The sequence below is a fragment of the Fonsecaea nubica genome (genome assembly GCF_001646965.1).
Source record: "Fonsecaea nubica strain CBS 269.64 chromosome Unknown Scaff3, whole genome shotgun sequence".
NCBI classification, from domain to species: Eukaryota; Fungi; Ascomycota; class Eurotiomycetes; order Chaetothyriales; family Herpotrichiellaceae; genus Fonsecaea; species Fonsecaea nubica.
This window is the reverse complement of record NW_019173676.1, coordinates 647,345-674,427: the sequence shown is the minus strand read 5'-3', so window position 1 is coordinate 674,427 and position 27,083 is coordinate 647,345. Positions and strand designations below refer to the sequence as shown.

Sequence of the window (27,083 nt, the reverse complement as noted above, 5' to 3'; positions counted from 1 at the left end):
CACCATTCATCTAGATTGACAAGTTTCTGCGTCTTTTCAAAGTGTTTTCTGCGATGTAGGCCCGAGAAATGGAAAGGAGCACATTGCCCATTATGGAATAGTATTGGATAGGGAAGCCTTATCGTGTCTATTGTGTTGGTGGAGAGTCTCAACGCCCGCAACCATTATCCAAGAGGGATCTGCATTGAGCATAGACGATCAGAGGGAAAGGGAGAAAGGAATGTCTAAGGAAGGGAAAGAAGAATAGTCGTTCGTGTTAGTGTACGTGTATTCATTAATATTAATTAGGTAATGGTGCTGTACATTTCTTAAGTAACCAACCAAGCTCCAGATGATACTGGTGTTCCAGGTACGAGAATGTAGTGATTGAATGGAGATGTGAGAGGTCTGCCTGTTCTTCCCAGCCCCATTACCCCAGCTCCCTGTCCCTTGTGCCTGGCCTGGCCTGACCTGCCCTGATCCGACCTGAAACGCCGAGGAGGAGGTAACCGAGTACTCGGTAGGTCTAATGACAATGCGATCAGGAGAGCAAGGAACACGCCACTCGCCCGCACCGAGTACCAAGTACTTGTAGACGCCACCATGTGATAATCGTGGATATTGTTGACATTCTATCGTGCCGAAGATGTTGTTATACAAATTAAGGATGCCAGTGGCTTCCTTCCATAAGGGTGGTGTCTGGCAAAAGCCTAGGATGACTTGATCGGTTTCGTGTATTTGAGCTCCGTGCCCCAGACGTAGTCCCAGAATTTGGATGTCACACCGAACCTGAGAACCATGTTAGCCCATATGTCCCTTTCATACAGATGGACAACAAGAGTTGGTCGCTGTTGCGCAAACTTACCCAAGCTCGAAGTTCTGGTAGTGATGTGCCAGGTGATACTTCTTCAAATCCCTCACGTAGGCGGGTAGTTGATGGTGATGCAGCCAGTAATGGGTGCAGTCGTAGCAGACGTAGCCGAAGATGCCACCGCTGAAGACCGTGATGGCGACGTACCAATTGTACCAAAAGACAAAATGAGCGAGTTTGTAGAAGGGTGTTGCTAGAATGAGGAACAGTGTCGGCGGCATGACAAGCCGATATTTGTCCATGGGTAGGTAATGATGGATCCCGTGCAGGAGGAAATGTAGGGTGAGGAAGACGGAGTGGTCAGGTAGATAGTCGTCAACATGGAACAGAAAGCGGTGCAGGAGGTATTCCACCAGGGTCCACAAAAAGAGACCCAGGCACCAATATGCAACACCCACGGCCGGACTTTCAAGGTTGCTGATTCCGAGGACAGACCCGTAGATGACGGGAGGCAGCCATAGAATCGGCACCACGTACCACGCCGTCTTGCTGAGCGGTTCAAGGAAGTTCCCAAACAATGGCGCAGAGTCACCACCCCGGTAGTGTCGCGGTCGATGAACTTGTTCGAGGTAGAATTCCTTTGAGAACTTGCCAAAGATCATCTGCGGGAAAAGTGGCCGATTCAAATCCAGGAACTTGTGTGTCTTCCAATCTTGGTCCAGATCCGTCTCTTTAGAGAGATCGTCTTCAGACGACATGCCGGTTGACGCGTAGAGCGGTCGGGAGGGGAGGTTCTCGGCTTGCACACCATTTGCTTTCAGTTGTTCGTTCCCTTCCAATGTCGCAGGCAGCGGGACAACTTGGTCTGGACGTGAGGAGTCTACTGCGGTCTTAAGAACGGCATCGGTGGGTACGAAGCCAATCAAGCTCTCCTCCAGGATCTCATAAGCGGTCTCAGTGTGGAAATGTGAATCTTCATCTTCCAAAATCTTCTTGACATCCTTCCCCCCAAATTCAAGTATCAACTCGCCGCCACCAGGATGATCGTCGATAAAATCCGTCACATCAAAAACACGTTCGCCGATCGTCACATAGCACGACTTCCGATTATTATGCTGTTCCACCTCGGCGCGGGTAATGGTAGGGAGCGTCTTGCCCGGCATGTCGAAGGATGGAGAGAGAGTATTGAGGAGAGATTGCTGGCTAGGAACGAGGGACGACGAATGCGTGGAGTGCACGCAGAATTAGAAGAGAGACCTGGGAGTCACAGGCACCAAGGGAGAGATGCTGACATGAAGCGGACTCCTTGGAATTACCAGTACTTTGTAGGGAAATTTATCAATGTTTGCAGTTTGCGGCTTTTTGCCTCCTGTCAATCTCTGGGTTGGCGGGATCCAGGGGGCTTCGTTCGTGTCTCCAGCGCCCAATGACAGAATCCCGCCGCCTTCCGCTGCCGGAGCCAAGATGGCGGATTGGCACTCGTTGTCACTCCACCACCATCACCCGTTGAGGCCGACATGACGCCAGCTAGATTACATAACCACGTGATGATGATCCACGTGCTATTCACTTAACGCGTCTGCGCGTCCAACTACGGCGGATTCTCTGAGGACGAAGTGCAGTTGGATTTTCGCAGATGATACACCCTTGACACCAAGAGGAGGAGGCAACATCCATGTCTGCCTAATCTCGACAACCATAAATTCTTCAGAAGAGGCCTCGCTCGTCTAACTATCTGACTTGTCTTCCCGCAATCTGTGGTACGGTACACATAATGAAACGGAAGTTTTCTGCCGAAGAGCCCTCTTCCTCCCAGGCTCCCATTGATCCAGAACCCGATAACACCTCTTCAGCAAAGGAGGAGACAGTCGACCCCGATGATCTCTGTCCCATCTGCCATTGTCTCATTTACAAACCAATCCGAACCAGATGCAACCATACACTTTGCCAGTCGTGTATGGCCTTGTGGGCGGATGTGTCAGTCACGTCTCAGTTAACCGCGGTTGGACTCGACGATGAGGTGGCAATCATGTTGCCTCACGAGATCGAAACCCGTTGCCCCATGTGTCGGACATTTACCATTTCAACCCTAGACCCGACCAGAGAAAGAGCCCTCCAGCGATTATATCCCGTCTCCTACCAGGCACGTGAGGCCGAGTCCCAAACAGCCGAGGAAGATGGTTCTGCCTCAACCATTGAGACGCTAACCGTTCATATCGGAAACGAACATACAGAAATCAGGGCCGAGCAGGGGTCGAATAACAAGCACCATTGGAAGTTCTTTATTCGACCCTCGAGAACTGACTTGATTGAAGAGGTCCAAGTGTTTCTAGTAAGTACCATTCTGTCTTGCAACCGGGATTCACCAACATGTGACATCAGCATCCTACTTTCAGAAATCCAATTGTCGTTCTTGAATGGCCTCCATACGAGATCAGACGTCTTGGATGGGGCTATTTTACAATTTACGCCAATATCATCTTAAAGCCTGGTTACAGCTGGGTGAGCCCTGAGGCGGAAGGCACCCGAGACGGCGCGCCAAAGGGCAAATTACCGCTAGAATGGACATTGGACTTCAATGGCCGTGGTTCGCAAGCACGGATCAGACTCAAAGTCAGAAAGGAGAAGGAAGGCCAAGAGGCGGAATTAGACATTCAAAGAGAACACGTACGCAGATCTTACGCCCGACAACGAGAAGTAGATCCTGATTGGGAAGAAAGGTGATTGGTTAGAGCAATACAAGGCCGAAAAGAACGTGCTATGATCCGATTCCTTGTGTCCTTTGTTTGGACAATGCGTCTGCGGCCTTGTATCGCAACAGACGGACAAAGGCAGTGGCTTCTTGTCTACTGACAGTTCGCCAACTTCTTTTTCCCAAGTCATTGTCCCTTTATTCACTATTGTTCCCATTTACCTGTCGCATTGTCCTTTTGTGTCAGATCCACATCATAGTTGATTTTGATACAATTCAACTAACATCCTTATGCAGAACTATCTCTAAATGTCACTTTCCTTTTTCCAGTCTTGACCGCCTTGTATCTATTGTGGTTTCCCGTCATTGCAGTACTACGTAACAGCGTCCGAACATAGGATCCAGTTTGTGCGACACAGGAGTCTGTCATATATCTGGCAAGGCTACCCTCTTCATCAAGATGTTGGTGCGAAACTCGGGCACACAGCCAGGTGCTGCGATTCCGCTTCGGATATCCTCGCTTTCTAATGGCTCTACACAATATCCTTCACAATCCATCAACACCGACTTTGTCATGTGGCCAGCCCCCGATGGGTGGTACACTCCTGCCCGAGCTTCTTTGCACGAGGACGAGGAGCCATTCCCAAAATTCCAAGACCCAACCAAATCTCTGATAATCGAACGAAATCTGCTTCTGGACACCCTTTGCTCTCGCGCAACATTTGTGTTACATCATGCAAGAGACCATGAGCGGTTGAAGTTCGAAGCTCTCTTGTCCCGTGTCGCCCCGTCTGGTCATATCAAACATGATCAAGATTTATCGTATATCAGAGCATCTATTCCAGGAATCCTCGCCTTGGGTGAGAGCTTCCGCGCTCAAAGAAGACTTGGCAACAAAGGCAAGTTATCCGCGAGCAGAGGATTCAAGACTAACCTTCACTCGAGTAGCAGAGAATTACAGCCGAAAGATATCTTGAAGGAGAAGATGAAAGAGCGAAGCCGCAAAGGGATACGACAGGCCTTGATCTATGAAAAGGAATTTTGCATGGGATTCCTCGACCAGCGGACCAATGAAGGCGTGCACGAGCGAGGCCGATCGATCAAACGCACCCATCCTGGCGCATTTGATCGAGCTAAGGTGACCACTGCACTGGTAATGCTCCGCCAGACTTTCCCGACCCGTTACGAGGCCATTCCTCTTGAGCAACCCAAGACCAGTGTGATCTCAGAGGACCAGAAGTCGAGTGGCAAGCTCAACGTGGAAAAGGTAGGTCAACAGGAGCTTTTTCCAGTTGAGAGAGCCGTTTCCGATGCCAATAACGCTGAAGGGCACTCAGGACGTGGGAAGCCTACAGATTCGTTTGAATCCGTCAAGAAGAAAGCTTCCTCCGTCTTCCGAGGCCTAGTGAGCAAAGTCAACCGAGGACGTTTCTCGAATAAGAAAGGCAAGGCATCGGGTTCTTCGCCGCCGCATGCACACACCGCCAATCTGGACACAGTCATCGGTTACGTGGCTGAGCTCGACAGTTTCCCAGTTGCTCTAAAGATAAATGACACTGTTGCAGCATCGAGCAATTCGTCTGAACCCATCCCTGCGGAAGCTGATTCGTCCACAGAAGGCAGAAAACCCCAAACTAAGCAGGTCGTCAATGAAGCAGGAGTAGTACGCAAAAGAGAAAAGCGTGTCTCCAGAAGATCGGGGCATCCGAATGTATCAACCTTGCGCGGAACACCGTCCGCTCAAAGATCTTCTACGAAACATTCATCTACGGGAATCACTGGCAACAACGAAGCTCAAGCGACCACTGCCCGGTTGCACCGTCCAGTTCTCCCACCACGCATGGTCTCAGTCAAGGCGAGGAACAGAAACACCTTACACAAGCGTAGACGATCACACAACTCTGCGGCGGGTAAGGATCAGGCGCCGCAAAAGGCGAGTGCGTTGAATCTGAACCGAGCATCGTCCCGTCGGCACGTCAATGCGAAGGCTCCAAATCGCCAAACTCTCCGCAAGAGCGAGGACAAAGTACTCTGAGTGATGGAAAAGGTGGATCAGAAGGTGTTTGGCGAGAATAACACTCAGTGATTCGGCTTGAAGACCTCTGGATAAGGCTGAACAAGGCGGCAATAGTTAGTTGGGGTGCTAGGTAGTGTGGGAGTACCTTGACAGTTCAGTTGTAGATCAGCGACTGGGGATAGCAACAGGAAACAAGGTAAGTTGACAATATTTCCGTTACAAGACGTGACTAAAAACACTTTAAATCTTGGTATCAGCAAAGTCGTTGTGGACGGTGACATCTCTGTGAGTGGCGGCCGTCAAGCAAGGAGGCAGCCCCTGACCACGTAGCCTCGTCGATGACTAAGTCTATTGGCAGGTCAGCCTCCCTGCCTAGCAATTTGCGCCCTTCTCATTGACAACATGATAGGTCCTGTAGGAATCGACGTCGGCCACAAGGCCCAAGAAAATGGAATCAAGACTCTAATTGTACCAAACCAGGTCTTCACAACTAATGTCAGGTGTTTTTGCCAGCTTCGATTACCAGGGTTCCCTGAACATAGCCGCACCCGCTCAACATCATCCATATTCTATAGTCACCTTCTTCGGCTTCTGGATCGGTTACAAAGAAGCAATTGCGGGGTTACAACACACTCTCAACCTGGAGGAGTCCGCGGAGTCTCGGGACACGGGTTATACGGAGTCTGGAGAATATGCAGCTTGAATCCACCTTTGAGCATTGAATCTCCAATTCTCAACTTCTCGAGGCAAGGTGGCATTTGGTACATCTATCAACCCTTTCCATGAGCACGCACGATGTATTTAGACGCGTGGTATCATGCTGTTCTTGTTTCAACTAGACAGCTAAGCTGCCGTGCCACCCTTTCTTTTTGGTGACGATGATAACACACTCATCGAGGCAAATATTGTGGTGAAAACATAGCCCCTCAAGAGGGTCCGGATGGAAGCCTCGCATCCGTTTCCATTTCCTCTGACTATTGAACTTGCTAATGTCCAGTCCTGGATCTGGTCTCCATAGACGGCCATTGAATGTCTGGATCCGCTCCGGGAAGTGGCCTTTTAGCCGTGCGATTCAAATGGAACTGTAGCCTCCAGGTACATTGCAACGTCATGAAGCTGGAGAAGATCGGCATCAACCTGCATCGCGGTGCTGATGACCGTGCGGACTCAAAAGGCGGAGTACCCCAGGCTTTTGACCCTTGGCCACATTGTACCAGGAGGTGCAGAAGACCTCAAAATGGGTCGGTTCTGTGCTTGTGCTCTGATATTGCTTCGTTGCACCCTTCTTGCTGCCCAATCTGTCCAAAACCTCGGTGTTTCGTGCATTGCGAGCTCTCAAGAATGCGGGCCACGGGGAGGTATCGGCGACGGGGCTCATCCTGTATTGAGTCCTCAATCGTTCATCACCGACGCTCTCATTTCTATAGTTGCAAATACGACACGTCAATTGTCAAGTGGTCCAGCACCGGTTCGCTTGTCGGCATCGCCGAGCAGCTCGTCATCATGTCGTCCAAGGCGGAACATCATCATTGACTCGGCCAACGGCGCACAACAGGAAATGGTCGGATTCGGACACGCCTGGACTGACAGCGCCATCAGTGTGTTCAATACCCTGGACAACGCCACCCTGTCTCGTGTCCTGGAGGATCTTTTCGGGCAAAGTGGCAACAACATGGGCTTTATGCGGCATACCATTGGCTCCTCAGACCTGTCAGGAGAGCAATATACCTACGACGACAACGGGCCCAGCTTCAACGAAGGAGAACCTGACCTCGACCTGTCGAATTTCAGTCTTGGACCGCACGGCACCGGACAGGCCAAGATGATCGCGCAAATGGGCACTGTCAAGGGCGATGTCTTCCTCTTTGGGTCGCCGTGGTCATATCCCGGATGGACAAAATACAATGATCTGTTCATTGCGCCAAATCTCAACGTGGACGGCGGCGGAAGCTACAACATCCTCAACAACAGCTTCAATCCCGCGTACATCCCGCAAATGGTGGGATATTTCTCAAAGTACGTCGATGCGTTTCACGACATGGGTGTTCAAGTCAATGGCATCACGCCGATGAACGAACCGCTCAACTATCAAGGCGGGTATCCTTGCATGCTTCTCGACCCGGTCGATGCAGCAAGCTTGATTGCCCAGGGTCTTGGTCAGGCGATGCATGATCGAGGTGTTATCATCATGGCATATGTAAGTTTCTCTTCTTATTTCTTTGTCCTTGCACAGATTCAGTTTTTAGCTTCGATCCCCGAGCGGACTCTAGTCTCACGTTGCTTGGTATCAGGACCACAATACCGATCAGCCCGTCTATCCTGCACGCGTCATCCAAGGTACAGGCGGCGAGGGCTCTCTTACCGATGCCGCAGCCTGGCATTGCTATGCGGGCCCTGTTGCAAACTACAGCGTGATGTCGGATTTCCACTATGCCTTCCCCAACACCCTGCAATTCATGACAGAGTGTTCCAACTATCTGCCACAAAGTGGTAGCTGGAACTTTGAAGTGGCCGCGAATTTCATTCCGCCGGTGACGCACGGCGCCTCGGCCGCGGCGATGTGGGTTATGGCGACAGACCAGGACTACGGTCCGCATTCCCCGTATGGCGGATGTGCCGGTTGCCAGGGGAGCGTGATTGTGAATTCCTCGACGCAATACACCCTCACAAACGATTACTACATGGTGGGCCAGTTTTCGCGCTTCGTCCGTCGGGGCAGCGTCAACTATCGCATCCTGGGTGACGGGAACGAAGGCGACGCCAGACAGGACAACCAGTTCTACACCATGGCGGTGCGCAACCCCGACTCGAGCTGGGCGGTGGTCATGATGAACAACATCGGCAGTGACCAGGACGTGGTGCTCGGGTTCAATAATGGAGAGACGGACGTGTGGCAGGGGACAGTGCCCAATGCGACGGTCGTGACGTGGTTGCTGCCGGCCCAAGATGTCGGCGCTGAGCCTCCTGCCCCTGATGTTCCTGCCGCTCCCTTGACTAATGTATCGGTATCGATATCGGTATCTGCGACAGCAACGGGGGGTGAACCGGGAGGAGTGTGTCCGACAACGAGTACTTCGTCGAGCTCCAGCTCATCCAGCAGCAGCACGAGTACCCTCGAACTGGTACCAAACACGACGCATACGATTGAATCGCCTGCGCCGACCGGTAGCAACGGCACCGGAACCGCCTGACGGATGAGGGGAACGTGGTAGAAAATTACATGGATTGTGTTGGGAGGGTGTGTCTGTCTGTCGGATATGCGGTGTATGTCGATTGGGGGGGTTTTATGTAGTGACTTTAAATAGAAGCACGGGTTGTGCTTGTACCTGACTTTGGTGAGTTGAGGTACAAGGTACACAAGGGCCTGTGTTGTGCAGCAAGATACAGTAAGTACCTAATAGCCGTGCCGAATCCGGGGCTAGGCACTCAAGTACCAAGTATCTCTAGGCAACACCTAAAGTACTACACAGGTACTTGTACAAGTACGTCATTAGGCACCCCAGCCCCGCTAGCCACTGCTAGGCGTCCCCAGTGCCTAGGCACTTGCCTCTACGGGGTAGCGGTTTAGTTAAGTTCGGCCCAATTACTGGCACGGGCTCTCCGTCAACCTCGCTCCCTGCCATGCCGCCTGTCTGGCCCCCCAAACCCGCCTTTACGAGTAGTAACCCTCTGCCACTACCATGGCTTCCATGGCTGATGCACCGCTCCCCCTCCAGCACATGCGGGAACTCGGCGGATCTTCGCCAGGCACAAACCCACACAGAGCTTGAAACTTCCCACACTCAACACAAACTGGCGACTTGAATTCCATCCAGATCTCCTCACCCCAAAGCTGTGCGCGTACGCGGCCTTCTTCTCTTCTTGACCTCGCATCGAGTGAGACGAGCAACTCTTCTAGAATGATGCTGCTGGTCTATAGTTCCCCAGGAACTGCTCGCCTGGTTCGCCGAGGCTGAGAGCATTTGAACTGCCGGTCCGCGAAACCCTTTTGACTCCACGTTGACCCGCGATGGCCGATGACCACCAAAGCCCTTCGGCGACCATGAAGCGGGTGTCGAGAGCATGCACCTTCTGTCGCGCCCGCAAATCGAGATGTGAACTGTAAGCGATCCGTTTATTTTTCTGCTTCGACGTTGTCTGCGCATCGGTTTGTATGGTCCAACAATAAGAAAAGGACAGGTGGGACCTCTGTCTGCGTCTTTGCGGTCGGCCTGTGTTCCATCGGTTCGTTTGGCCCCGGCTATCTGGAAACCTCTCACAAGCTGCAATAGCCGCCTGTCGGCAACCTCCCAAATAGAGCATCAAAACTCGTATCGACTTCTGTCCGCGCCATTCATTGACCCTGATTGATCGTGCAGGGAAGCTTCAGGCGGCCAACCCCCATGCGCAAGATGCAAGAAAGAAAATCGCGAGTGCATCCTGGGGACCTCAAACCGTGGCGGAAGCCGAGTGAGGAAGAAGTTACTTTCCACCACCAGTCTCTCTGGCCTGTCCCACCCTCCGACCTTGACGCCCCTTCTCGAGACAGATCCCCATGCCGACACCAGCTCTAGATCCCATTTGCGACCTCCTCCATTTCTGCGACCCTCCCCTCTCCAAGATCGATCCGCGACTGCAGGCTCGGGAAGTGGTGTGGGAGGAACAACCACTAGTACCAACGCGGCCGACGATGACGACTCGGTATCGACGACAGACAGCACAATCGGAGACACTATACCTAGAAATCCATCAGATGCATGGCAATTATTGAAAGATGTGGCAAACCGGGAGGCAGATCAGTTACACGCGAAAGGAGGAATAAGCCATCAGGATGATCTATCGAATCAAGATATGCAGAATGGAGCGAGACCAGAGCCCAGAGGGTCCATCAATGGCATCCACGCTGGAATCTCGACGTATCGACTGGTCCGTGAAGGCTACCTTACGCCCGAGATAATACAAATGCTAGTTAGACGATTTGCCGAGCACTATCACCCGTACCTTCCCTTGGTCCCGCGCAAATACTTTGATCCTGCTCAACTGGATGTCTTCGCGGTCAACGACAAACACCTGTTGACGGCCGTTATCACCATCTCGTCCAAGGATCTTATCGAACAGCCGACGATTCATACCTGCTGCTCTCGTTACATGCATGACCTGATATCGGGAATCGCGGCTGGCCATGATTGCGATGTCGAGGCAGTCGAGGCACTGCTATTGCTCGCCGAGTGGGAGCCGCAAGGCCTGCGAAATCGGATCGAGGCCGTGGGCAGAGGTGAGGAGGATCGGTCAGCCTGGATGCATGTTGGTATGGCTCTTCGAACAGGCTATTTCCTCGGCCTCGACCGAACCTCATTTCGACAAGAAACCGCCGAGGAAGCGAGGATCGACGGTCGCAAACGTCTAGCTTGGGCCAATTGCTATGTCTCAGACCGATTGATATCGGTGAGGATTGGAAAGGCATTCTGGTCCAGAGGACCTGGGCCCATGACTGGCCTTTCCTCCCAAGACTTTCCCTCGTTACAACCATTGAACCCCGGGGACGAAGATTATGCCAAAATAATGCAAGCAACCCTGGATCTCACTCAGCTCTACTCCAATGTACACGACGTGCTCTACTCGGGCATGCGCACCAGCGGACAGATGATGCTCATGGGAGACTATGTCAAGTATGTCGACGATTTCCGGGCGGCTATTGCGCGCTGGAACACGACATGGGGTAAACTGGAGTGCTCCCCATATATCAAGGTCACGCTGCAGATGGCGTACGAATATCTGTGTTTGTACACCAACGCGTTTGCCTTCCAAGCGGCAATTGCTCAAGCAATTGCCAGCAAACCCAAGAGTGACGCCCATTCACTGAGGGACCATCTCCGAAGTGTGTTCTGTAATGTTGGTGCGATGCCCGACGCACGTTTCATCTGGGCCAGTGTGGCAGCAGCGAAAGCCTACCTGACGCTGCTCAGCACACAAGTGGACCCGAGCAAGTACCTGCGATACATGCCGCTGAGGTATTACCTGTACTGCATTTATTCCGCCGTCTTCTTGTACAAGGCTCGCTCGTTTGGGGTGATGACGGACATGGAAGAACGGCAAGTTCGACAACTGGTGTTTCAGACTATGGAAGTCCTCAAGCGAGCATCTGTATCTGCTCAGGATCCGGGATCCCGCTACGCAAGGTTATTGGAACTGCTCTGGATCAAACCGCAGAAGGCACCCTCGCAATTGCCTCCTCCAATGCAATCTCCCGCAGCATCCGAGGGTCCATTGTCGTCGAGTGGCAGTGTTCATGTCGACGCTCAAGGGTACATGCAATTCAGTCCGGCCAATGACTTCTCGTGGCTGGACCTCGAGGCAGTCGGCGATTACGTCTCTGGCGACCCGATGACAGGCAATGGGATGAACATGCTTGCTCCGATGATGGGGTTCGAGTCAACGTCGACTTTCATGCCTCAGTCGCAGGCTCAAGGGATGCAGTGGCAGCAGACCAACAACTCGATGAATTGGCCAGTGGACTGGAATGGCAACTTGTTCTTCTGAGTTCTTCTCCCACCTGCGTGGAGTTGGCCCCCATGCACAGCTGCGCTGTTCTATCCGCTTCAGGCTAATGTCGGCGTTTGGGGGCAGACGCCGACGCGTGGGTGGCACTTGGACTTCCCCGCACCATCCACCACGATCTGCCCGACTGATTCGGCGCAGTCACCGCGGCTGCAACATTTCGTCCTTTTGTGGAGGACCATGGAACGCTCACGAGCCCAGCTTCGTATCCAGGGATGAGTACAAGACAGCGACTGTCTCAATTGACCTCTCACACCAACAATTCGCAGACATCAGGACCAAGTCGAGCTTCACCCAGCATGTCCGTCGACAACGAAATCAAAGGCAGGCTCGCTCTGATTACGGGTGCATCAGGAGGGTATGTCGCAGCTTACATTTTTCGAGGCTTTGCGTCCACCTTGACTGACAAGAACAGAATCGGTGCTGGCTGCGCACGAGACCTTTACCGGAACGGCTGCCACCTCGCTCTCACATATTCGAAAAACAAGGCCAATGTCGACAAGCTGATCACCGAGCTCCAGGGCGACTCGGCCTCCTCCGAACTGAAGATCTCCTCACACCAAGTGGATATGGCATCGACAGAAGACATGGAAAGACTGTATAAAGAGATTGAATCACAACATGGCCATGGTCCTGACATTCTGGTCGCCAATGCAGGATACGGGAAGCGAGTGCCTCAAATAGTGGACATCACATATGAAGAGTTCGACTATACGATCCAAATAAACCTCCGCGCACCTTTTGTTCTTGCCAAATTAGCCGTCCCACACATGGCACAGCAGAAATGGGGACGCATCATCATGATGTCGAGCATAGCTGGCTACGGGGGTGGCATCAACGGCTGCCACTATGCCGCCTCAAAAGCCGGCCTGACAGGGATGATGAAGAATCTAGCCATCAAGCTCGCCAAGGACGGGATCACGGTGAACGATGTCGCCCCAGCCATGATAGGCGAGACAGGAATGATTCCTAACGCGAAGTTCCTCGAGGGCACACCTGGAGATGTGAGGAACATTCCGGTGGGCAGGCTGGGCACGCCGCAGGAGTGTGCGAATGTGGTAACCATGCTGTGCAGGACGGGGTATTTGACTGGGCAGAGTATCTTGTTGAGTGGAGGATTGAAATGAGTGTAGCGACCAAGTATTCGATGTACTTTTTGAAAAACACATCTGAGACTAGAATATTTTCAGTGCTCAACCGCAGTGGGGAGCTGTATGAATCTAGGGACATGGATACATATCCGTCCCGCCCTTGAGCCTTGTCTGAGAGGCTACGAGCGGTTATGCAGGGCAATTTTACCTTTTGTCCCTCCCCCTACCAGAAGAAGAGTAGTAGAAACCCTTTCCTCTTTTTTTTCCACAAAAATATACAATGTTTCCGCCCACGATTTCCGTGACGCCCAATCTGATCCATTCCGATCGGAATGACTGGGTCAATCATCACCTTTTGTTTGTCCTCCGTATCAACCAAGACCATTCCTGTGTCTGGGGGGGAGAAACTACCTCGACCCAGGCCTGATGATGGGTCCTTTCCCGCCAGGTCTAGCGGGGCTGGTGCCAGCGCCGGTGGCGGTACTGTCGACTCCCTCCTGCGCCGCCCCGCCAGGCATGGCGTCCTTCCTGGTATCCGTGCCGGCAAAGACCCTCTTGGCCGCCGTCGTGGCGGTGGTCGACTTTGACTTTGACTTTTGCGTCGTGGTGCCCACGTACGTCCTGCTCTTCTGGGCGTCGCGCACCACGGCGGTGGCGCCTTCGGTCTCGGACGTCGTCGAGCTGATTTCTACGTTTGCCGGGCTGACTTCGAGGGGGTTGAACGGTGCGTTTGACGGCGGTGTCGGCGCCTCGTTCGACGTCCCTGTGGTTGTGGTTGTTGTTGTGGCGGCGGTGGTCGAGTTCTGGGTCTGGATCTGCTGCCCCGCCGCTGCCTGTGCGATGGACCGCGCTGGGTCCGCGGTTGCGGTGCTGTCGGGCGAAAAGGACACGGGCTGCGACGCCACGGCGTCGTCCGTCCCGGATTTACTGTACTCGCTCGGTTGGCGGTCGATGCGGGTCCGGTCCTGTTGCGCGGAGCGCTGCGATTGGATGTCTTGCTGGCATTGCGTTGTAGAGGCGGAGGTAGCAGCGGGCGTAGAGGAAGGGGAGGTGGTAGAAGAGGACGAGGATTGATAGCGGATGCTGGCACAAGGCCAAGTCCGAGAATATGGGATGGTTTGTGCACGAGGTGTACCTCTAGGGTTAGGTCTAGTATGTATGGTGGTACTCCTCCTCGTTAGACTCGAGGCGGAGAGGCGGAGAGCGTTCATGGTTCTTGGGCGTCTCGTTGGTATTGTGTAGTAGTCAAATACTGGCGACTGATGGGATGGAGTGGTGTGGTATCCAATGTATTCGGTTTGGTTTGGTTTGGGTCGTGAATGATTTTTGGTCCCAAATCACAGTCAAAGTGTGCACATAGAATTGATCATAAGACTCACCCAGGGTATAAAGGGCAGGGCATGTACTTGTATATATGTCTAGCGGAGGAAGGTATAGGATCGGCATTGGTGATTGGGCCCCCGTCAACCTGTTGAGTATTTTTCTGATATCATCCTGACGTGGGTGGCCAAAGTTGCCCAATCCACCCCCGGATTTCATTCCCCTTGTCTCACAACCTCTAAGAATCGTCGGATTTAGCCCCCATCTACCTCGTGCAGAATCCCCCGCGTCTGGCCACTAGAGGATCGCCATGTGTCGCCTCCACCTTCCGAAGTCGCCTTGCACCAGAAGGACAGCGCCCAACACGCGATATTCAGCCTCACCAGGCAGACTTTCGACAGATATCTCGCCGTACTTCACCTCAGAGTCCCATTAATATTATCCAGGTAATTTCCCCTCTGGTAGACGAGGCTCGGCCTCTGTCGGAATCGTATCCCTCTGCCGATTGTCAAAACCGAAACAGAATGTCTGACCCTCTCTCAGCAACAAGTAGTGTGATAGGCGTCGTCTCATTAGGCCTGGTCGTCTGCCAGGGCTTGGTTACCTACTTTTCGACCTACAAAGGTCAGAACCAATATCTCGACAGTCTCACCCAAAGAACCGAAAACCTCCAAGGATGTCTCACCTTGTTACAACATGCTCTTCCACTATGGATGGTGCGGTTTTCCGACACAGCCTCCCACATCGAACAGCATATCACCGCGTGCCAGGCCAGCATCGTGGTTTTGAGCAGTAAGCTTTCTGGATTCAAAAGGACGCAAGGACCTTCGTTGCACAGAGACAAACTGCGCTATGTCGCACACAAGGCAGCCTTTCCATTCACAAAGGCCACCATCACAGAGCTATCGGGCATACTTGATGGTTTACAGGAAAACTTGAACACGATCCTCTGCATTGTCGGGCTGTAAGTCCAAAATAAACACCCTATTCACTCCCGGAACTGATGACCACAAAGGGAAGCATCCTCTATCCTAGTCAAGACCCAGGATGTGACAAACACAAAGATTGATGCGGTTTTATCAGCTTCGGGCGTCATGACTGCTCGCATCCAGAGCGCTAGCGATGGCCTCTCGTCTCTGCGGGCTGAAATGTCGACGATCCAAAACGACCTTCAAGCAGTGAAATCAATTCTCGGAACAGGCGTGCCTGCACTTATCCGGCGGACTGATGGCCCGAGTCTGAATGCAAGACCCCAGAACTGGCAGCAACGGGGGTTGGAAATACGGCAGGTTGAAGCCCAGCACCTCCCAACACCAGTCTCTCCCACCGGAACTTCTCTTCATGCCTCGCCTGGACGTCCGAGTTGTTCAACCCCCAACACGTTGAAATGGTCCAATTCCTACGTCTGCTTATGCCCCAGAACCAAAACTCGTCGACCCGCTAGGGCCAAGCTATTGTTCATCGGCTATCTCCAAACCCAGGAGCATGAAGAGGACTGCCCCTACTACCTTCCAGGTGCCAAGAGGAGAGCGTTGGACATCTGGATATCCTATCGCTCAGTGCTGATCTCTCGTGGTGTTCGATGCATGGTGTCCTTGGCCACTGGCTCGGCTGGAAGATCTATCAGTGCAAACATTGACTGGATTCCAGTTGTTTCCTCCAAGACTTCTCCTGCTATTCAACTACTAGTAGACTTGCGTCTAACACTCGATGTTAGTGCAGAGCCGAATGCTCTTCTGGATAATGCCCGTGTTGAACTGATGGGCCTCTTCACACAAAGAAAAGCACATCCGAGAGAGGTCAATGAAGATGGACGTAGTCTCCTGTGGGTGAGTGTATTCGTGGCCAATGCGATCAACCCCTTGCTAAATGCTAGCGCAGTACGCAAGCAAGCTAGCCCTTACCAGTTATTTTGTATTTTATGGAAAAGGTACGACGACTTCTTTTTTGGCATTTTCCATAAATCTTTGTCGCCTGAGAGCAAGTTTATTCACCAAGAAGCCTGCATGGGAGCAACGAGACCACTTGTTTCGAGAGATTTCGCATTTAGATTCGAGTTGGAAATATTCGCATCTGTACTGATCATTTTTGCGCCTTCGAAATAGACGCGGCCTTTCAATCTTTTTGCCGCCTCTTATACTCGCTTGCCTCCTGGGGTGCCAAAGAAAACCTTGCAGACATTATTGAGTAAGCCAGCGGATTTCTCCCCCGTGTCCTACAAGTCTTGTCTGAGAATGTATGCAGTAGATTCACGCTGGTTATGGGTGGGCGCCCAGAGCTTGGTTTGCTCACGGAAGATTTGAGCCAGAGGGGAGCTCTTGAAGTTCTATCAGACAAAAGCAAATTAGCGTGGGTCTACAGTCTGGTTTACTGGCCACAGTGGTACCATGGTATGCTGCTCAAGACATGGTTATTGAGAGAATGATAAATTGCTAACTTTTCAGTGCTGCAAACCGGACCACTGAGCAAGGCAATTCTGCGACGAACCCCAAAAGAGGCCATTCGCCTGCTCCAGCACAAACCCTCTCTTATAAGTGAGTTGAATGATTGGGGTCACTCCCTTGTGCACCTCAGTAGCGATTGGCCCCTGGGTCTGGTTATCCTTCTCAAACATGGAGCTTCTTCATTGATCAATGTGAATGACAAATCTGGAGCTAAACCGATGGAATGGACGTTGTCGACTTCAAATATTGCAACCATGATATTGATAGCGGCAGGATCTGGGCTTGACAACAATGCTCTCGACATAGTCATGTGGAAGGTTAACAGGGAGATTTCTCAAGAACTTTCTGACGTTGCCGCCGAGGGCCTTGGTTGCAGAAGAAAGCAGCTTCAGCGACTTGCAGCGTCGCATTTGCCCCAACACAGGCTCTCATTCAGCGCCGAGACACTCAAAGTTTTGGATGAGCAAGCCGCTGGGGTATCCACTGCACTTGACGAGTCGGGTATCAGGATTCCAGGAGCTCTGTCCACTTCCAGGCATCAGACAACCATATATCACAGCCGTCGCGTCCGTGCTGGAACTGCACAGAAATTCTTCAACAATGGCTTCCAGGATATTGATGGGCGTAATCACCAAGGCTATACGCCTCTTATGGTGGGAGATTGGTGGGACGGCGGACCTCCGGACCTCCAATATGCTCAATGGCTTTGTGATCGCGGCGCCAGTCTGCTTTGCCAATTTCCTACATGCACGAACAACAACTGCTGGAATACAGATGAGCATCAGAGGCCACCTGCGCTCAGAGCGACACATATTGTTGCATTCCAGCTCGGGCTGAGACTCTTCGAATTCCAGTGGAATGTGCTGGACTTCCTAAACTCCACCTTTCCGACGGACTGTTTTGAGCTTCTTTCGACTATTGTATCCTCCAACTTGTCCGACGGCTGTTCCTGTGCTTGTTCTAGCCAAGGATGTATTCCGATCCTGAATTTCTTGAGCAATCCCAGTCCAGTTGGTGGGCCTCGAAGCTATTGGTTCTTGCGGTGGCTGGACTTATATTTCCCATATGATTTTCCTCAATTGTTTCTGAAAGTCCTAAGACTGTACACTTTTGAGGGTCTCGGCCTGACGCACACATGTTGCCGGCATGGCTGTCGCCGAGATTGTTTCGACGTTTATGACCCTAGGGAGAAAGTATGCCCATTTTCAATCCCCATTGATGACGAGATTCAAGAGATTCAGAATGAAGAAACGCACCTTATTGCTCTTCTTGATTCACTTATGGCGGAGTTCACGGAACAGTGGCTATGGCCGACGTCAGACTGGAAGGTGGACGAGTTCATGTCCAAGATTTGGCGGCCTAGATTGAGACAGATTCGACAAGAAAGAGCACAAATGTTCGTGGGGGACCAGGAACAAATGCGGTGCATGGGCGTCGAGCTGCATTCCGACGACGAGGACTCTTTGACTGAGGATGGAGATGAAGGCGATCGTTACGCTACACGTGACCCTAACACAAATGTGGAGTATTACTGGGATGGACAGCCTCCGCCAGACGCGGCATTTACCAATGCAGCCCGAAAAACAAAGTCCAAAAACGACCTTCGAGAGATCAGAGCCTTCTTCACTAACGCCGAGGTCGCCGAAATCCTCAAAGGAGCTGCTCGAGAAAACGGCCTCGAAGATTACGACATCTGGTTCAGCATAATCGAAAAGTTTGATGGGCAGCAAAACGAGGGTGTGTGATTCGCCAGTCCATCGTCTAGACAACTTGACGTTTGTTACGAAGAGCTTCGAAAGATCACGGGCAACGCCAGGAAGAGGCGGTGGAGGGGCATGTCATTGTCTGAACGAGCCGCCGAATCCCCTATATGGAGCAGCAAGGAAGATTGGAAATGCTTCAAGGTCGATCAGGAGTTGGCGAACGTATTGATGTTCAACCTGATGAGGACGGTCGGCGTCCTTGGTATATGGACCCTGTCCTCTCACGACTTTCGATGATGCAGATTTGAGATGGGTCGACGGACGGATGGACGAACGAACAAGTCCCTTTCCTTTCGTCTAGAACACGGCATGGCAGATTTACAGATATAGAGGGTAAGAGGTGTAGTGGATCATGAATGATGAACTCTTTGCAGATGAACAGCTTCAGAGATATTCTGCTTTCTGCGTGCATATCAGATGTCTGTCGCCTTTTGTCTTTGGCTCTTCTTCTTTCGCTGCCTCTTATTCCCTACAAGGAGGGCCTGCTTGACCTGCCTAGCCTGACCTTTTGTGCCTGGCCTCTCATCATGGCACTGTGCTGTGATATGCTGTGCTTTGCTTTCCTAGCTTGATCTCTGGCCCCCAAAGCCTCATTGCCGCCGACTCTGTCACTTTCACATGTTACTTAGCACGGTGTGGCCGCTGGCCAGCAACACCTTCTCTCAAAACGGCTAGGCTGGGCAGTGAATCCTGGGACCAGCGTTGAGCGTTGCTTTAAGGAGGTAGATACCCTCCATCCTGGGATATCCTGAGAAGTGTCTCTAGTTGCACACAAAATAATTCTCCTGCAGAGCGTCGTGCAGGCGACCAAACACGCCGCCGTGCCAGGTCTTGAAATCGTCAAACTCCTCGCGCGGCATGGTAGCTGAGAGCATATTCAGCCAGCCACCCACGATCAGGTCGGCGTAGTTTGCCTTTTCGCCCTCGAGGTAGGGCCCGGCGTCGTGGACCGCGAACCGCTGGGCCAGCGAGGTCAGGGCGACATTGAACCCGGCCAGGAATTGCGCGCGCGCCTCGCCCTCGATGCGGATGTCGTCCCACGAGCTGAGGTGGGCGCGCTTGGCGAAGAGGGCCTTGGTGGCCTCGGCCGTGTCCGGGTTGAAGGGGAGCTGGTGGGCGACCAGCACGACGTGGGCCGAAAAGGTCGCGTCGACGTGCACGTTGAAGGTGGCGTACGCCTCGTTCTTGGCCCCCTTGCGCGTGGTCAGCGGCGCGTAGAACGCCGTGTCCTTGAACGGGCTCTCGTAGTCGAGCCCCGTGCCCGTCGTGTCCGCGGGGAATAGGCTGCCGGCGCCGGACTCTGGGAACGTGTCTTCGAGGTAGTTGGCGATGTCGAACGAGTCTCCCACCACCTTGCCCGAAACCGGCTCCCGCAGCATGGGCAGCGTGTAGAAGTCGGTGCCGTCGTCGAACTGCCGGACCGCCGCGCAGCCGAGCCCCTTCCGCACGTCGGCGATGTCGAGGATGTCGACCCACGTCGTCGTGAAGGGGACGCCCTTGAAGCTGAGCGCGAGTCGGGACTTGGAGGGATTGGGTGCGTAGGAGCGCGGTTGGCGGGTTGAAGAGATATCGTAGAGAACGAGAGGGTTTAAGTCTGTCATTTTGGAGGCGAGGCGAGGTGAGGCGTTGAGAGAACTGAAGTGTCCGCGTTCCCTTATTCCATGAAGTCGAGAAAGCATTTACTCTGTCGGGCCAACAATGCCGAGTAAATTCTTGGCATTGAACCCTTGACCAATCAGCGGGAGAACTACCTACGACCTTCTAACTAGGGCCCTCGAAGAGACCTTCTACAACCTCTTTATCTCTATCTTTCAGGACAGTCTCTTAATCCTATAGTTTCTAAGTCTAGTATAGTGTAGCTAAGGTCCTGACGATTCATAGGCTTGATGGCGGGTGAGAACCGTTGCCAAGACTTTATCCAGTATCATTAGTCACGTGGAGGGTAAGTAGAGCAAAGCAGCTTGTGGGCTAGTCCTAAAATAGCAATAGACCCTTGCCGCTCGAAATGAAGCCTGGCTGGCTGGTTACAGAAGATCCAGCTGGCATCAGGCTGGATTTCGAACCAACACCTCTTCCTTCCTAATCATCAACCATGCACGCTATGCTTGTTTTTGTTCTGCCTCTTCAGCAAAGTTTGATTGCAACAAAAGCTGTACATCCCCCTTCATCAATCCTGTGAGCACCCCGAACGCCGCTGGGGTCGCAGCCCTGCCGCCTGCCTGCCCAGCAGCCTCATCTTCACAACTCTCCCCTGGCCAGATAATTGCAATCTTCTCTAGACTATTCCACGATACTCGAGATTCTGATGCTATATTCCCTCAACTCCTTGACGCCAGCAGCAAAGTTTTGACAACATGTCGTTGACCAGCCGCTTCTTTCGTCCCCTCAAGCCAGAGACCAGACTGGCTCAAGCGGTCTGCGAGTATGAAGCTATTCTGCAGGCCAGCGAAAAGGCAGTCTTCTACTCACTGCGTTCAGACAGGCCGCCCGGTCTATCTGATGTGATGGAAACCACTGCTGCTGTTGACCGCAATATACAAAGTCGCCGTTGCTTCGGTCCCCGCCTCATTAGCATTCTAGAGTCGGTCCAACAGGTCTCGACGATAGACGACGCTGTTGTTCGCAGCTCCCGGTATACACTTGCAAGCGCTGTCTGGAGCGTCTTAAGGACGACTTTGCTAATCACGTCAACATTTGGAGCGTATTTCGATAGATTATCTGCCCTGTTCATGAGGATTGGAATACACTGCCCCCGATACCAGGAATACGGTCTGCTAGATTCAAGGTCCCCCCCAATACAAGATGCACTTTCTGAGTACTTCTGCGCAATCGTTAATTTGTGCACAAAGGCCGTTCTCTTCCTCCGAAAACCTCCCATTGCTCAATTGACATCAACCATTCTCAACAGTTTTCAAGCCCAGTTTGGCCCTCTGGAAGCCCAAATCGCAAATTTGGCGGGTTCGTATGGGGAGGCAGCCTCCCTGGAAACTCAGAAAGAGCTACGGGATGAAAGCAAGACGGCCTGGGGTTTTCGAAATCCTTTTTCAGACCTGCAGGTTTTGCGCCAGAAAAAGCTGCGATTTCTTGATGCTTGTTCAACCTTCGACCAATATAAGTCATGGAAGCGAGCACAAAAATTGGGGAAATGCTCTTGGATCTTCGACGAACCTGCTTATGAGCAGTGGACTCAAGAATCGTCGTCGACCGTGCTGTGGTGCACTGGCGGGCTCGGATCAGGCAAAACGGTATCCACTGCAAATATAGTGCGACAATTGCATATCGACAATCCTGAAGCTATTATTATTGGCTTCTTCTTCTGCAGCTACGACGACGCAAATTCGCTGAAGGCTAGGACCATACTTGGTAGCCTCGCAAGGCAGCTTCTGAGAGAGACACGCCTAAAGGCCTTTGATTCGATTGAGATTGATGGTTCGAAGACATTGGATGAGGACGAGATTATTTCGAACCTGGTCCTCCTGCTCGCATCCACGAGTTGCACATATTTTGCTGTCGTCGATGGAATAGACGACTGTGCCGAAAGGGAATTATGTAGGCTTTTACGAAGCCTCCACACATTGCTCCACTCAATACATCCCTTCCGCATATTCTGCTCAAGTCGGCCCGATACGAAATGCAGATATCGGGCTATACTTCAACCGCAACACGAGCTTTCGCTATTTTATCCAAAGCACGAAATCGACAGCTATATTGACAACGCGTTGGAAGAACGTCTTGAATTAGGTAACCTCGCTTTGGATGACCCGAGCATTATCCTAAAGATTAGGAAGGCTCTACTCGAAGGAAGCAAGGGAATGTGGGTGTCTAGTTCCATACATATAAGATTGTGCTGATCATAACAGGTTTCTTTGGACTGCCCTACAGCTCGACTCTATATGCGCCGAGGCGTCGGATCAGGGAATTCTGACTGCTCTTCAGTCGCTACCGAAAGATTTACCATGTACCTTTGAACGCATTTTGCAAAAGCTATCTGAAAAGGGTAGCGAATTCGTCCAGATTGCACGGAAAACCTTCACCCTTGTTGCAGCAGCTCAGCGGCCTCTGACAGTCCAGGAACTCCGCGAGGCTGTGAGCATCTTGCCGGGAGACACGCGGGGTCCGGGATTGCCGAGCGACATGAGAAGTGTCTTGGATAAATGCGGAGGACTGCTCGTTGTTGACGAGGAAGATGACACTGTTCGATTTGCTCATCCTAGTGTTCGACAGTATCTTACCTCCACTTCCGAAGACGCAATGACGAACTATTTCCATGTAGATTTGCATGAAGCGGATGTCACCATGGGTGAGATCTGCGTCACCTATCTCAACTCATCTTTCTTTCAGACTGGGGAAGCCACGAGCGATAGTCGTGGGTGGATAAAGCCATCTGCAACGGCTTCTACTATTGTCCACCGTGCCCTACCCTCTACAACAGCCGCCAAACATTCGCAGACACTTTTGAAACCTAACAGGAAGCCAGACTTCGATGCGGAGCCTTACCTTGAAAGAGCATATGGGTATGCAATTCCTGAGCGAGAACTGTGGACGCATGCGTTTTTTCCTTATGCAAGGGAATTCTGGTTGTTTCACACAAAAAGCTTCGAAGAAAAGCAAGTCTCGTACCCCTTGTGGTTACAACTAATATATGACCACACCCAGGGAGTCACACTACCTTTCGCACCAGAAGTGTGGTCTCGTCTAGGTCTAGACGAAAGCCTTCTTGAATGGACGGTCGAAAACGGACACGGCGCCCTCCTCTATCTCATCATCGAAAGACTCAAAAAATATTCAGAGGTTGAGCGTGTGTGGCAGGTGCTACTTGCGAAAGGGGTGTACCTCGCATTAGACGGCCTACATGGTAGCGCCACGTTGCAGCGAGCTGTAAGTTCTATCACTGCCGAAATGGTACCAGAATTGCTCGAACGTAGCACGAACCTGGACCCTCGAAGTGCTCCCTTGTGGTGGGCAGCTCAGCAGAGTGACGAGCTTTTCAGAGTGGTGCTCCGTCAGGAAAACCGCCGAGTCAACTCTACGGACCCAGGAGGGCGGTCGGCTCTATCATGGGCGGCTCAGACGGGACGGCGTGATATTGTGGTGCAGTTACTGGAACAGGACGATATCAATGCAAATTTGAGTGATGAAAACGGCCGCACTCCCCTGTCGTTTGCGGTTGAGAACTTCGATTCTCAGGTAGCCACGCTCCTGCTAATGCGACCTGATATTGATTTCAATGCACAAGATCGCTATGGGCGGACTGCACTGTCGAGGGCTGCCGACTGTGGCAATCAGAATGTGGTCAAGTTACTTCTCGACCACGACAGTACTGTTGCCGAGTCTCGGGATCTGGACGGGAGAACACCTTTGTCGTGGGCAGCCAGTAAGGGACACGAAGCAACAGCTCGATTGCTCATCTTTAATGGAGCCAAAGTGGACTCGGTTGACAGACTGGGACAGTCACCGCTCTCGTGGGCAGTGGAATATGGCCACTACAACATAGCGAAACTTCTTGTGTTGGAAGGGAAGGCCAACCCGCACCTTGAAGACTATCGTGGTCGCACACCGCTATTGCTGGCTGTTGAGAACGGACACGCAGAGATTGTCGAGGTTTTCCTTGAAGCCCACAAAGCTAACACGACATCCCTCAGCGATCACGACAAAGAGCTACTCATGCTGACCGCGATCCGAGCTGGACATCAGGCGATTATCCAATTACTGCTGCATGAATGGGGAACTCCCGATTCCTCTGGGGCGACTGCTCTGCAGACAGCATTATCTTATGGACATACTGACATTTCTAAATTCCTGCTAGCTCAGTACTCGGATTGGGTCGCGGAAGAGAAGTTTGAATGGATCGGAGCACTTATAGACGCCAGATTTGAGCCCGACGATAGCCTGGCGCTGCTTCTTGAAACTGAATCACCCGAGCCGTGGATCAAATATGGGTTGCCCGACACCGAGACGATGGAACTCGTTTCCATTGATGCGAAGGAAAGGGTCGACTTCCACCATGTGTCTTGCGCTCACAAGGAGAGTTCCGGTGGTGGATTTGCCTATGACCAATTGGCTAATCCGGCTACTTTCCACATGAGACGGGAACTGGTGCAAAGGGTCATTGCCGCGTGTTGTGGGCTTGCAGGAGTGCTGCCTCCCTCGAGGTATTTGGATTGTCCGCCCAACCACATCGTCCGCAATTTGCAGGCGCCGCCAAAGCACCCGGGTCGCCCACTCGAGGACGCCAATGAGGCTTTTGGCCAAGTCGAGTTCGAGGGAAACGAGGCCACGATTGTCTACGCCCGCAGCTACGAATGGGCTGAGACGAGTCGCAAGCATTCGAACGCAGACTCGATGGATTACACCCACTGGTTCAGGAAACAAGTAGGGCTTCTGGATTATCGTTTAAGACGTAACATCATACGTCTAAAAGGGCAAACAGATCATCCGTGGTCGTATCCACAACTCACAGCCCACCTATCCAGGGCTGTCGAAAGATTGCGCACAGCGGCAAACCTCCTGCAAAGTGCTGGGTTCTGCTGCAATTCATTCACAATCCTTTGCGAGAGCGACTTCTCTGTCGAAGATACGCTTGGGAACTCTGTGATTAGAATGGCCACAGTCTCATTTGAGACCTTGAAAAGCCTGATGACCTCTATGGCAGACATGAATGATTCGGAGCTTGAGAAGGCTAGTATTGGCCTAGGCAATGCTACTTCCACATGTGTCGATGTGTTGAGAGGCTGTCTAGGTGGACAATATCCCAACATCAGAACAGCCGGTCAGAAACTCCACACTTGCTCCCTGGTCGTGCAGATGCTCAGTTTGGCGCTTCTGTCCTACGCTCAAGGTCATACCGGAGAGCTCCACCCGATGTTCCTCAAGCAGCCATTGACGAAGATCAGGCTCCAAGGAAGCTTGGTGGGTGGTATATCCATTTTTGCCGAGCTGCGGCCCTTGGCTTGCATGCGTCCGATGATAGGCGGAGATGTTCTTGTCTTTAAGATTGCGTCAAGGTTGCAGGCCACTCCGTCGGCCTCGACATCGCCGGCATATTTATACGCAACATGTGCCGAGATCGTGGATACTTGGGGGCCAGCTCATGTCATCAGATCCCCTGAGTCGTCAGACTCGATGGAAATCTATGGCCTCATGATCGGAGGAGGTCTCATCAAATCCAGCCATTCTCTACCCACAGGACTTGACCTCTTTCACTGGTATCATGATGACGAAGGTCTAGGAGCAGAGCCTGAACCATTTAGTTACCAGGAGACTATCCTTGTTGGGGCCGTCACTGTCAACCCAGCTTGTCCTCTTGATGCGCAAAGGAGCCGCAGGCGCTCTGAAAAATTCCTGCAAGATCTAGGAACGGCTCGAGACACTTGGATTCCGCATGAGATTCCTCTGATCTTGCAAGGAGGGAACTTTGCGGTCGCTCAGGTGGGTCTTACGTACCAGAAACTTGCCGGAAGAACTCTGAAAAAGGAGCTCCTCGATCGCTGGAACGCTTTCGAGGACATTCGGCTTTTCGACTTGCCATGGGGCCTCCAGCTCAGCCTCTGTACAGGAGTCGCTCGCAGGGTGCGCCTACGAGACTTGATCGAGGAACCGGTCATCCGATTCATCGACAGTCTCCATGTGGATGGGTGGACAGCATTGAAGCCCACGGCATTAACAGGTCTAAGATCCAACGATTTTCTTCAGTGGTGCGACGGACTCAAGGACGATGAGAGGGTTTGCCTGAGGTCAGTGTTTAGCAAGTTGCTCAAGCTATTCGAGCATACCGGGTTCGACACGAGTGGCAACAACTTTGGAGTCCTATGGCCCGAAGAGTCAAACCCATATCTAGGGATCAAAATCTCTCCTGTCAACTCGCAGCTGTGGTACCGTATGTTGAAGGATTCGGAATGCTGCGCGACTTTTGCAATTGTAACTTCTCTGTGTCTGGAGACTTCGGAACACAAATGTCAGAAGAAGCGGGAGCTGCTCTGGCATCAGGGAGGGACGGTCCTGTCGACGTCAGTATGTCCAGCGCTTCCAAGCCTCTTGCCAGCCATTCAGACTCCGGCCAATCTATCCGGGTGGCAGTTGGAGCACAAGGAGCAATATTGGATTGGAAGATGCGGAGGTGAGGTGTGGGTGCGTGTTCGCAAGGAGCCAAACCGTGCCACGGAACTGCAACTCATGCGCAGGTTTCGCAACTTTCCTTTCTACCTGTTTCGGAACCAGGTGTTGAGAGAGAAGCCTGATGTCAACTTCCACACCGAGGAAGTCTTTGTCCTCACGGGCAGCTGATGGATCTCAGTTATGCAGGTCGATTAGGAATGTTCTGGCGACAACAACCGCGTTCTATGTCATCACATTCCAACAACGGGCCTCATTACGAATAACGAATGGAAGGGTTCATGAATATAACTTGGATGGAAGGATCTGAGGGAAAT

General features: G+C 52.2%; 10 protein-coding genes across 10 annotated transcripts; 7 read left to right on the top strand and 3 right to left on the bottom strand.

Annotated features, from left to right (window-relative positions):
• Positions 1-689: 689 nt before the first annotated feature.
• AYO20_00924 (hypothetical protein) lies at positions 690-1,953 on the bottom strand (the record flags this gene model as incomplete). The annotated part of the gene is made up of 2 exons (XM_022639232.1): positions 690-768; positions 845-1,953. 2 exons carry the CDS (start codon positions 1,951-1,953, stop codon positions 690-692), a joined length of 1,188 nt encoding a protein of 395 aa, XP_022505023.1.
• Positions 1,954-2,819: 866 nt separating this feature from the next.
• Positions 2,820-3,514, top strand: AYO20_00923 (hypothetical protein; the record flags this gene model as incomplete). The annotated part of the gene is made up of 2 exons (XM_022639231.1): positions 2,820-3,122; positions 3,173-3,514. The coding sequence occupies 2 exons, from the start codon at positions 2,820-2,822 to the stop codon at positions 3,512-3,514; spliced, it is 645 nt and encodes a 214-aa protein (XP_022505022.1).
• A 428-nt stretch (positions 3,515-3,942) lies between these two features.
• Positions 3,943-5,517, top strand: AYO20_00922 (hypothetical protein; the record flags this gene model as incomplete). The annotated part of the gene is made up of 1 exon (XM_022639230.1): positions 3,943-5,517. The coding sequence occupies one exon, from the start codon at positions 3,943-3,945 to the stop codon at positions 5,515-5,517; it is 1,575 nt and encodes a 524-aa protein (XP_022505021.1).
• Positions 5,518-6,609: 1,092 nt separating this feature from the next.
• On the top strand, positions 6,610-8,690 carry AYO20_00921 (hypothetical protein; the record flags this gene model as incomplete). Its single annotated transcript, XM_022639229.1, has 3 exons — positions 6,610-6,658; positions 6,717-7,696; positions 7,791-8,690. The coding sequence occupies 3 exons, from the start codon at positions 6,610-6,612 to the stop codon at positions 8,688-8,690; spliced, it is 1,929 nt and encodes a 642-aa protein (XP_022505020.1).
• Positions 8,691-9,508: 818 nt separating this feature from the next.
• Positions 9,509-12,018, top strand: AYO20_00920 (hypothetical protein; the record flags this gene model as incomplete). The annotated part of the gene is made up of 2 exons (XM_022639228.1): positions 9,509-9,600; positions 9,858-12,018. The coding sequence occupies 2 exons, from the start codon at positions 9,509-9,511 to the stop codon at positions 12,016-12,018; spliced, it is 2,253 nt and encodes a 750-aa protein (XP_022505019.1).
• A 317-nt stretch (positions 12,019-12,335) lies between these two features.
• AYO20_00919 (hypothetical protein) lies at positions 12,336-13,163 on the top strand (the record flags this gene model as incomplete). Its single annotated transcript, XM_022639227.1, has 2 exons — positions 12,336-12,394; positions 12,452-13,163. 2 exons carry the CDS (start codon positions 12,336-12,338, stop codon positions 13,161-13,163), a joined length of 771 nt encoding a protein of 256 aa, XP_022505018.1.
• Positions 13,164-13,534: 371 nt separating this feature from the next.
• On the bottom strand, positions 13,535-14,338 carry AYO20_00918 (hypothetical protein; the record flags this gene model as incomplete). The annotated part of the gene is made up of 1 exon (XM_022639226.1): positions 13,535-14,338. The coding sequence occupies one exon, from the start codon at positions 14,336-14,338 to the stop codon at positions 13,535-13,537; it is 804 nt and encodes a 267-aa protein (XP_022505017.1).
• A 633-nt stretch (positions 14,339-14,971) lies between these two features.
• AYO20_00917 (putative galactinol--sucrose galactosyltransferase 6) lies at positions 14,972-18,891 on the top strand (the record flags this gene model as incomplete). The annotated part of the gene is made up of 7 exons (XM_022639225.1): positions 14,972-15,411; positions 15,463-16,276; positions 16,329-16,377; positions 16,553-16,634; positions 16,692-16,837; positions 16,892-18,628; positions 18,680-18,891. The coding sequence occupies 7 exons, from the start codon at positions 14,972-14,974 to the stop codon at positions 18,889-18,891; spliced, it is 3,480 nt and encodes a 1,159-aa protein (XP_022505016.1).
• A 524-nt stretch (positions 18,892-19,415) lies between these two features.
• AYO20_00916 (hypothetical protein) lies at positions 19,416-20,255 on the bottom strand (the record flags this gene model as incomplete). Its single annotated transcript, XM_022639224.1, has 1 exon — positions 19,416-20,255. The coding sequence occupies one exon, from the start codon at positions 20,253-20,255 to the stop codon at positions 19,416-19,418; it is 840 nt and encodes a 279-aa protein (XP_022505015.1).
• A 753-nt stretch (positions 20,256-21,008) lies between these two features.
• Positions 21,009-26,937, top strand: AYO20_00915 (hypothetical protein; the record flags this gene model as incomplete). The annotated part of the gene is made up of 2 exons (XM_022639223.1): positions 21,009-22,468; positions 22,515-26,937. 2 exons carry the CDS (start codon positions 21,009-21,011, stop codon positions 26,935-26,937), a joined length of 5,883 nt encoding a protein of 1,960 aa, XP_022505014.1.
• Between the last annotated feature and the right edge of the window lie 146 nt (positions 26,938-27,083).